Genomic DNA, 11,458 nt, shown 5'->3' with positions numbered 1-11,458 from the left:
TTTAAACAATTTATTTTTCTTGACCTTAAAAATACCTGCATACAGGGACTGTACAGAGGTTAAGAGCACTGACTGCTCTTCCAGAGCACCTGGGTTGATCCCCAACTCTTACATGGTAGCTCATAACCATATGTAACTCCACTTCCAAGGGATCTGACATCTTCTGGCCTGGGACATACTGTGCACAGATACACAGATATACATCCAGGCAAAACACCCAAACACAGAAAATTTTTTATACACACACATACACTAAGTAGGCGCTACACCTCTATAAATCTACCATTGGTTGTTGTTATTTTCTAAGGTACCAGGCATGAATGACAGCCACCATAACAATGAGGAACTGTATTAAAGGGTTGCAGTATTAGAAAGGCTTGGAACCACTGCTTTAATGAAGAAATCCTACCTTGAATTTATGTAAAACAATCTTCACACTAGTATAAAATACACATATACTACAGATGAGCATTTGTACTAGGTAAGACCATTTTTATACGGCCATGAAAAAAAAATCTATTAAAATAAAGCTGCATACTGCTTCATATGGGAATTCTACCATAAATCTTCCTCTTGAAAAGTAGAGACATATGAGAATTTTGAGACAATATTTCTGAGATAGTAAAGTATTAGAATTTTTATGCCTATGAATAAGCAAACTGCTTAAAAGTTATGTTCTTACTATAGAGCCATTTTATAAGACTTCAGTAAGTACGTACTGTGATGCAAGAAGAGACACTGTCCAAGTATATAAAGTATATACTGCGGTTCAAGTATATAAAACTACACATCATCTGAGACTCTTCAAAACTAAACATACACCCCAGCTTTATAGCAATCTAACGGTTATGTCAAGATTACTAATTGTAGATTGTAGTTGTACTGAGTCAAAAGATAGAGAACTGACATAGGTTTCAGAAGTTATCATCTTAGCTGGGCGGTGGTGGTGCACGCCTTTAATCCCAGCACTTGGGAGGCAGAGGCAGGCGGATCTCTGTGAGTTCGAGGCCAGGCTGGTCTACAAGAGCTAGTTCCAGGAAAGGAACCAAAAGCTATGGAGAAACCCTGTCTCGAAAAATCAAAAACAAAAACAAAAAAAAACACAACAACAACAAAAAAAAAACAAAACAGAAGTTATCATCTTTAAAAATAGAACAGACTTGATTAGAAATCAATCTAACCTTACCAGCTTCTAATGTGTCTGGCTCATCTGGTCTCTGGGCAATCTGTAGGTAATAAAGTAGAGAGCCATACAGGTGAGTCCTCACACGCTGGAAACCACCACCTAGGAACACAAAAACATGCAGTCAAGTGAAAACTTTCTTTACCAATCAAATTCAGAACAAAATCATAATGTACAGAAGATGTCGATGAAAAAACCTGTCTTCAAAATAAAGTCTAGCAGTTTCTTCAATATGATGTGAAGCGAAGAATCTCCAATAGAAGCAAAACCCATTGGCCGGTTCTCTGCTGCAGGAGGTGAGGTCAAAGAACTATCAAGCATGAACGCATAAGGGGCCTCGCCAGATCCCGAGACGAGTGGCTGCTTCTGTTCTGTGCGGACAGCCTGGCTAAGGTGAGCGGTCAGGGTGAACACAGCGCCGGCTACCACTGGCATCAACTCCTGTGCTGCTTCATCATCCAGCACCTGAAAGTGCCCAGGGGATCAGAGTGAGACCCAGCATCATCATCCCTGTAACAAGCCTCACACACACACTAGGCTTTTCAACTACCTTAACAATACAAGAACTAAGCCGAGCGGTGGTGGCGCACACCTCTAATTCCAGCACTCATGAGGTAGAGACAGGTGGATCTCTGTGAGTTTGAGGCCAGCCTGGACTACAGAGCAAGTTCCAGGACAGCCAAGTTACACCATAAAACCCTGTCTCAAAATAAACAAACAAATAAATAAAAACAAAAAGAAGAATGTTAGAACTATTCAAAAGAAAAATATTGAACAACTGTATGTAACTAATTCTTATCAGAATTCCATGCAGATGTTTTTGCTCTGAGATACACACCAGTGGGATCTGCCCATGCCTCTTTTTACAAAGCTTCCTGAATAGTTATGTAATACTCTAGCTCAGAGCTCCTACTGTACAGAATTCACCTTTCTCAAGGAAAGCTTTCACATAAGTATTATAAACTCTAGTTTGCTTCTAATTTAAAAACAAGAAAAAAAATTATATTTACTTAAAGGCAAATGCATATACCTATACTACACACTCATACATATAAATTTTTAGTCATATAAAATAACTTAGAAAGTAAATCACCTTATCATGTACATCTTGTAGAATGTCACGAATAATCAGTTGTCGATCTTCTGCCTGGATGAGCTCCTGAGGACAAGCAGTTAGTATAATCTCTACCAGCTGCCTCCATGATTCCAGCGCGTGTCGCTTTGCATGAAGACACTGCAGCAACTTGTTTCTTCCAACAACATACTGAAGAATAGTGCTGATTTCCTAAAGCCATAAATATTGAAACCGGTTAACACTCAGGGACACAGTACCTGTTTTAAACAATTTCCTATTTTTAATACTGTCATTTATTCAGAAAACTTACTTAAATTACATTTATTAATAAATAATATTGTGTAACCTTTAAAATTTCAATATTAAAAAAATTACAAAAAGACAAAAGATTCCATGAAAGTTTAATTCTATTTCATTTGTTGTGTGTGTTTGCCACAGGAGAAGTGCAGGGTTCAGCAGACAACTTCTGGGAGTACATTCTTTTCTTCTATCATTGCGTTCTGGAGAGCAAACTCAAGTCGTCTAGCTTGACAACAACTTCAGTCTGATTACTGAGTCATTTCACTGGCCCTCATGAGAGCTTAATGTTTAAGTAGTTTACTACTAATCACACATGCATTTATTGCTTTTTAAGCAAGCAACTTAAGTAGTATAAACAGCCGAAAGTGTCAAACAGAGCTTACCTCCATCAGCAGAGGCCTCTGTCCTATGGCTGCCATACCCTGAAGAGCATTGACTTCAGCTACGAGAACCCTATGAAGAAGCTAAGTAATTAGTGAAAAAGAGAAAAACAATATCATCAGATGTCAGTAGGATAATACGCAGCAATTACCATAAACCACCCAGGTATCTCTGGACACAGTGTAGCAGCGGTATGGTCCAATGTGCACAAAAACATTAGCCATCCCCCTCCTTCCACAAAGCAGAACCAAAGGGACTCGGGCAGCAATTTAATGCTGGGTGATCAGTATTGTTCTCACTTTGCTGAGGATGTCACCATTCACTTGGTAGAAAACTAAAAAGTGAAAACTACTTTGTAGTCTTAGCTGGGTGGGAAAATACCTAAAGGAAAGTCGATGAAACCTCTTAAAGAAAGTAGGGGCATTTATTAAGCTTTATTCCTCACTATTAGACAAAATAGCCCAATAAGCTAATAACAGACATCAGTTCCATGGAAGAATGAAAATACACACACACAATCACACTTTCCCGACAGTGGAAGTCTGACGCACAACTACTAACCCTCACCTTGACATTGCAGATCGTCTGTCCCCGTAAATTCTTGTGCTCACAGTTGGCAATGACTTGCTCAATCTGAGCACGGTCAAAAAAATCTAGCTGCAGAGGCTCAGGAATCTCCTGACTGAAGTCAATCGAATCAAGAATACTTAGAATCTTTCGACGGACTAGAAACAAGAAGGAAATGAACTGTACTCGAGGCACGGAAGAGAGAATAAACCACCATATAGAGCTCACTTTGAACATGCTATTCTCTGAAACCAAAGACCTTGCTGAAATCTAAACCTGACTTATTTCTGATATGGCCACTCACTAAGATATTTTCCCTCCGCTCTGTAAACCCAAGGCTACTGACAACAAATAATCCTTGACATAGCTTTTTTATGTAGGTTCAGGCTCCAGAAATATATGTAAATTATCTTACAGTTTTTAGCGATGTAATGTGTCTATAACATACTACAATTCCAAGGGCTTCACCTTTTGTGGCAGTGTCAAAATGAAGGAATCCAGAGACAGTCCTAGTTTCGTCTTCTATTCCTCCTTCACCATCTGTTCAAGCACCAATAACAAAAGATCAGAAAAGGAAAAACACACTTTGAAATTACATTTACTTAGAAATGGCAAACATACTGTATTTTGTTTCTGGTTCAAAGAGCGTTTTGTAAATGAATAATTAAGATGCAAAGATTATGAGGACTAACTAGCAATGTTCATCTAACTCCTTTCATCCCTATGGGACTCATCCATAACTCTGAAGGGGATAATTAGAATTTCAAAACTGGCAAGACCTCATCATACTAAGAAAATGATTAAAAAGAAGCTTATGGTTCATTTGCATGTATAATACACATTGAAATAGCTCCGGTCATGCTGGATCAGTGAGACAAATGTCACCATTTTGTATAAATTATGACTTGCAGATGCATTAAGAGGAAAATAAAATTACATCGAAGGACATTTTTGGGTTTGGGTGGGGTTTTTTTCCCCCCTTTTCTTTTTTTTAAATATTTATTTATTTATTATGTATACAATATTCTGTCTACATGCATGCCTGCAGGCCAGAAGAGGGCACCAGACCTCATTACAGATGGCTGTGAGCCACCATGTGGTTGCTGGGAATTGAACTCAGGACCTTTGGAAGAGCAGGCAATGCTCTTAACCACTGAGACATCTCTCCAGCTCCCCGCCTCCTTTTCTTTTTGAAACAGTCTCTCTACCTGTCCTGGAACTCGCTATTCAAAATCACAGAGTTCTACCTGCCCCTCCCCGTGTCTCCCAAGTGTTGGAATTAAAGGCATGAGCCACCATACCTGGCCAAAGGACAATTTTTAATTTTGTGTTTTAAGGGTAACTATACTACAAGTGCCATCCTAAATGTAAGCTGTACACTCATCAAGAGCAATCAAGACACCGCACATGAAGTATTAGCACTCACCTGAGTACGGCTTCACTGGCATGTCATCCAGGAGGAGGTGCAGAAGCCTCTGCGTATGTGACCGCTGGCGATTCAGAGAAGTCACTCTTAGTTCTATCGAGGCAGTCTTCATAAGCCACGACATTTGATTCAGCATAGAGATTTCATACTCTGGAATTTAAACAAATACATTTCATTTCCCATTGCTGTAACAAAAGGTCAGAAAATTCCACAAATCACCAGACACTTCCTCATGAAAGTCAGTAATTTCTGAATCTTACTATCAAGATCAGAACATGAAATTAAGAAAGAAAAAGCGACACAAATGAAAAAGAAGTTATTCTGTGTCCACAAGAGATGAGGAGAACAATACAATTTTTATTAGTGCCAGATGTGGTATATGCCTTTACTCTCAGCACTCAGGAGACAGGAGGGCTGTGAATTCCAGGCTAGCCTGATCTACATTGCAAGTTTCAGGCCAGCCAGATACATAACGAGGCAATGTCTCAAAAAAAAGATTATTACCAGACTAGTTGCACAACAATTTTATAAGTCTCCCATAATTTAATATTAATGCCACTTTCTACTTTGTTTCTAAGTGTAATTTTCAAGTATATAACAATTCATAAAAATCTTATTCTCATTCCATAAAACACACTTAAACTCACATACATAATTTTATGATAGATGATAAAATAGCTGGTGGAGCTCTTGCCTTCATATATAATCAGAGCTATAAATTCCATATATATAAGAAACTTAAAGGGGCTGGAGAGACGTCTCCATAGTTAAGAGCACTTCCTACTCTTGTAGAGGACCCTGATTTAATCCCCAGCACCCACATGGCAGCTCACAACTCCCTATAACTCAAGTTCCAGAGAACCTGACACTCTTCTCTTCTGGGCTCCATAGTTTCCTGCAGGCACATGGTATATACAAACACAAAGGGAAACACATATATAAAATTTAAAAATAAATCTTTCAAAAGAAGTTTTCATATTCACTATTATTATGCTTTGAAATAGTCTTGCAATATAACCAAGGCAAGTCTCAAACACAGTCCACCTGCCTCAGCCTCCTAATGCTGCAATTGTAGGCAATTCCTGGCTCAGTATTTTTTTTTAAATATTTTATTTATTTATTAAGCATACAATGTACTGCTGGCAAAGAAGGCACCAGGTCTCATTACAGATGGTTGTGAGCCACCATGTGGTTGCTGGGAATTGAACTTGAGACCTCTGGAAGAGCAGCCAGGGCTCTTACCCTCTGAGCCATCTCTCCAGCCCCCCTGGCTCAGTATTTTTATGCTTGATGGATCCTGTGCTTTGAAGTAACGCATGATGGTAACGCAAACATAATGACCAAGCAATAATATTAACAGATGTCAGTCTATCCTGGTTGTTCTTTGTGTCAACCCGACATAGGAGAAAGTGCCTCGTTCAGATCACAGATATATTAGGCCCATCTGTGAGGCATTTTCTTAGCGATTGAAGTGGGAGGGCCTGGCCCATTGCAGGATGCCACCCTGGGTTCCTGGCCTGGACGGTATAAGAAAGTAGGCTGAGCAAGCCAGTTAGCAGTGCTCAAGGTTTCTGCTTCAGTTCCTGCCTCCAAATACCAACCTTGAGTTTCTGACTGACTCCTCTCAGTGATACAGAGTGTGACCTGACTAGTAAGATAAAATAAACCCTTTCCTCCCCAGGTTGCTTTTGGTTATGGTGTTTATCACAGCAATAGAAGCCATAACTAAGATATAGGCCAAGCTAAGTCAATCTTTACAACACATATATCATAAGCCAGACAGTGACTATTCTTTTGTATATACTCATGTATAAAATTTTAAAGTTTCTATAATGTTTTTGTTTAAGCAAACCCTCAATTAAAAATGAGAAAATTATAACACTGTCAATTAGATAATTCCCAAGGATCTTACAGTTTTCTGAGAAAATGAGAAAGCTGACAATTACTAGCACTAGAAATGTGTAACAGAATGTATGGACCTTGGTTTCAAACTATGATAATAAGGTAAGCTTCAGGCCTATACGACAGTGCAGGTCTGTGGGTTCAGTCGCTCAGGAGGTTGAGGCGTGGAGAATAGCCTAAACGCACAAATTCAAGACACCCTTGGGTTGGCTGTAACATGGCTCAGGAGATAAGGGTACCTGTACCAGGCCCAACTACCTGAGACTGATCCCTAGGAACTGTGTGGCGAAAGGAGAGAACCACCGCCTAAAAACTGTCCTTTAATCTCTACAGGCATGCTATTGTGCAAAATGTAATAAAAAATAATAATAAATTCTACTATATGTGTAAGAGATTAACACAAAAATATGGAGAAAAAAGTTTGCAAATAGTTCAGCAGAAGAAAATAAAAGCCAGGCAGTAGTGGTGCATGTCTTTAATCCCAGCACTCCATGGGTAGAGAGGTAGGTGGATCTCTGTGAATTCGAGGCCAGCCTGGTCTATAAAGTGAGTTGAAGAATAGCCTGGATTAAACAGAGAAAGCCTATCTTGAAAAACCACACAAATAAAAGAAAAAAGCGAGAGAGAGAGAGAGAGAGAGAGAGAGAGAGAGAGAGAAGAAAAAGGAGGAGGAGGAGGAGGAGGAGGAGGAGGAGGAGGAGGAGAGAGAAGAGAAGAGAAGAGAAGAGAAGAGAAGAGAAGAGAAGAGAAGAGAAGAGAAGAGAAGAGAAGAGAAGAGAAGAGAAGAGAAGAGAGCCAGGTGGTGGTGGCGCACACCTTTAATCTCAGCACTCAGGAGGCAGAGGCAGGGGGATCTCTGAGTTTGAGACCAACCTGATCTAGGACGAGTTCTAAGATAGCAAGTTCCAAGACAGCCAGGGCAACACAGAGAAACCCTGTCTTGACAGACAAGACACATGCCTGCGTGCGCACCAACCAACCAAAGAGGCTGGGGAGATAAGACTTCCTGCCTTCATGAACACCAAGCACAGATACATACATGCAGGGGAAAACACAAACTTGTTTTAAATATGTTTTCTAATTTTAAAAAGGAAAAACAATCTTGATAAAGTTTAAATTAGACTAGAAACAGTTCGTAGTCATGTCAATAAACTAGATTTATAATTTCCTTTAAAATTACTTTTCAGAGTTTTATTTCAAGACAATTTGACTAGTTTCGAATATATATAAGACACAAATGTAAATCAGAAATTTTTCTAAGAAATATTCATTCACAAGCAGGCAAGATGTCTTAGCAGGTAAAAGCCCTGCCACACAAGCCTGATGAGCTGAGTTCAAACCACAGCTCTGACTCGTGTAAGATGGAAGGAGACAGGAAAAGTTGTTCTCTCATCTCCACATGTGCACACCCACGCACAAATAACACACACACAGAGGAAGAGAGAGAATATCCAATTTCAGTGATCTTGTCCTCCAACATAGCCTTTAAGTTTTGTTAGTAAAGAACCAAATTCCCTCATTCAGATTATACTCGCGTATTTTACACTAGAAGTGAAAACAGGAATTTCTCAAGCAGAAATACAAAAACACCCAGAGTACCAGTAGCAAGGAAACAAATGAGGCCCACAACCCGCTGCTCTAAACTGTGTGTTAATAAAGCCAGGCAACAGCAGGGTAGGCATCGGTTACACAGTATGACCAATCCTAAGCTGAAAACACAAAACCCAACATGTTCTAAACCCCAAGATTCCTAAGTGCCCACATACCACAAGCAGAAAAGTCTACGTCTGACCTCACATGACAGGTTGCAGACAAAATGAAGGCACGCTAAAAATCTGTGGTAAAATGAACTTCAGGCTATTCCTATAAGGTTTGCATACACACATGAACTTCGTGTTTAGAATTGGGTACAGTCCCCAGGGTCGTGTGGTGTACACCTTTAATCCCAGCTGAGGAAGAGTACATCAAAGGCCAAGCTCAGGTCCAGATAAAGAGCTTATCAACCAACTCATCAGTCAAATATTCAAATTCTGAAACATTTCTTATTCCAAGCCTTTCAGGTAAGAGTTCTCATCTTATAGTAATAAAGCAATATAATGTCCTACCTTTGTTAGAGAAAGGAAGATGTTGCAACTGAGAAAACAAGAAATCCTGGCTGGTTCTCAAGTACCTCATAGTAGGACCAGATGTATCAGAACACGCACATAACTGATAAATCACCTAATAAAATAAAAGCTCTCAGTCAGCACTGACTTGAAGATAGAAAAATATGAATGTAAAGAATTAAGATGCATCAATAATCCAAGCAAATGGAAAATCACATGTATAAAAAATGTAAGCTTATACTTTAAAAAACTTATTCATGTATTTTATGTTTATGAGTGCTTTCTATCCATATGAACACATGCATGAGCCACCATGTGGTTGATGGGAAATAAACTCAGGACCTCTGGAGGAGCAGTCAGTGCTCTTAACTGCTGAGCCATCTCTCTCTCCAGTCCCATAAGCTTAGGTTTCTAACCCCAGGTCCTTGGTGTGCCAGCTCAAGAATACACACTGAAACCCAGTTCAAAGTACTGACATTTGCAGACGTGACCTATAATCCCATAACTAAAGAAGCTGAAGCAGGGTAATCATTAGTTCAAGCCCAGCCTAGGTTACATAGCAAGACCCTGCATTCAAAATAAAAATAAAACAGTTTTATATGACAGGACTAAATCTTGAAATCATTCTAAACATATTTATTAATACAAACACAAAATTAATTAAGCTTTAATATTTTAATTAGTAGTAGTACTACCTAGTAGCCACTTCTGAAAAATCATAATTATTTCATCTCAATTTCAAAAAAACCCAGTAAAACTTAGTAGAATTCAAACAATCACTATTTAAAAAAATTACAAAGTAGTTTAACAATGAATCAATATGTGGCTGAAAGATGCAACATGACTTGAGAAGCAGAGTCTTTACATGGGTTGATGAGTTTGAATTAATACTAGCAATACACTTCTGTGACTATAAGAAGAGTATTTATTCTCCTAGCCAAATCTGAGGTCACTGGTAATAATAGTCTATGACTATCTAGGCACAAGCATAGACTATGACTAAACAGAAACTATTTAAAAAGTTGAACCCAAATTTTTCAAGTCTTTTATTCAAATAAATAAAACTTCATAATAAAATAAAATAATGACAAAGATTTGCGAACTTCACTATATTACAAATAGAAGCTCTGAATACAACTTTAACAAAATAGTAAATTTGAGGGGGAAGCATTTATATCAATCTAAGAAAAACTGAGGTCTGATAAATATACAAAGATCTCCATTATGTACATGATTATCAGAAATACCTAAATAGACAAAATGGCATAAACATGAAAATCACTCAAAATAAACCAAGAGTCCATCTGTTTTTATTAACAGACAATAATTAAGTCAGTTGTGGTGGTCAAGTAACCAGTCCCAGCTCTTTGGAAAGCTGGAGAAGACAACTTGAATGTACCAGTCTGAATCTCGGCTGGCAGACAAAGAGTCAAATATGTCTCTTAAAAATACACATCCCTGACGCAGATGATAAGCTTTTCAACTACTTCTGTATATATATCAGATTCCATAACACTGAGCTTCAATTACCTCAGATCTCTCATTAAAGAAGATCTAATTCAGATTCAAAGAAGAATGAATGTTTGGGAAAACCAAAGTACAAAAGTGAATACTGAAAATCACAAAGATAAACATGAAAATAACAGATATGTCTCCATTACACTGGGAGAATAATCCTACCTTTTAAGCCATGAAATGTGAATCACAGTGCTCTTGATCTTAAGTTGAAGAATTAGTCACGAATTATAAAGTCTAGTTCTCAGAACACTTGTAAATTGAGTAAAACAAGACACAAACACAAGGGAAAGTTCTCAAGCAAATCTGAACTCTAATCAGATTCTGCCATCTCCACAGCCGAGGATTTCCTTCTTTACAGGCTTCTTCAAAGGTGCCGCTTGGATTGACACACTATGTCTTGGCAATCCATTTCACTGATGGAAAATTCAACACCAGAGAAGCTACATAACATGCCCAAGCTGGCTCAACCTGCCAGGGGACACAGATGGCGACCAGGGATCTTTTGACCCAAGCCCGCTCTAGAACGCCCCCAAAACATACTTTAAATGCAGCACCACTAGTAAAATCCACAAAAACACCCTGTAGTTCTCATTTCGCCCACTGTCAGGAACTGCAGATCTGCAGGATTTTGTTTATGCCTCATGGATTTTATCCATAAAGACTGGAAAAATTGTTAAATGAACTCATTTCTATCCTAAATGCCCCTCTTCCATCTAGGAACTCAGTTGCCCAAGTTTCTGTTCAGTTCCTCAGAGTGCTATCCACTACGCACCTGGTAGCACAGCTCGGCCAGCTGAGGATACTCCTGCACAGCCACAGGGCCAGTTCTCCCTTCTGTCCCTTTCTCCAGGATGTTGAGGATGGCGTGCAGGCAGGTCCGAGGGCAGCCTAACACTCCTACATGGAACCAAAAGGAAATGCAAGTTTTCTCAGGGTTTCTGCATCACAAAATCTGAGACTCCCTTTATCACAGTCTAATTTTAGAAATACATGCTCAACTG

General features: G+C 39.0%; 1 protein-coding gene across 2 annotated transcripts in view; it reads right to left on the bottom strand.

Annotated features, from left to right (window-relative positions):
• Positions 1–11,458, bottom strand: part of Nup205 (nucleoporin 205) — a 70,525-nt gene that overhangs the window by 17,503 nt on the left and 41,564 nt on the right. For both annotated transcript variants that reach the window (XM_075953392.1, XM_075953391.1), the window contains exons 22-30: positions 11,230–11,354; positions 8,940–9,054; positions 4,933–5,082; positions 3,975–4,046; positions 3,507–3,664; positions 2,942–3,022; positions 2,277–2,468; positions 1,381–1,648; positions 1,187–1,285 (exon numbers count right to left, since the gene is read on the bottom strand). In XM_075953392.1, the coding sequence (XP_075809507.1) occupies positions 1,187–1,285; positions 1,381–1,648; positions 2,277–2,468; positions 2,942–3,022; positions 3,507–3,664; positions 3,975–4,046; positions 4,933–5,082; positions 8,940–9,054; positions 11,230–11,354 (1,260 nt within the window). The remainder of the gene's footprint in view (positions 1–1,186; positions 1,286–1,380; positions 1,649–2,276; positions 2,469–2,941; positions 3,023–3,506; positions 3,665–3,974; positions 4,047–4,932; positions 5,083–8,939; positions 9,055–11,229; positions 11,355–11,458) is intronic.

Source organism: Microtus pennsylvanicus, chromosome 19, assembly GCF_037038515.1.
Source record: "Microtus pennsylvanicus isolate mMicPen1 chromosome 19, mMicPen1.hap1, whole genome shotgun sequence".
Lineage (NCBI taxonomy): Eukaryota > Metazoa > Chordata > Mammalia > Rodentia > Cricetidae > Microtus > Microtus pennsylvanicus.
Note: the sequence above shows the minus strand (reverse complement) of the source record. Positions and strands in the feature narration are given on the sequence as shown.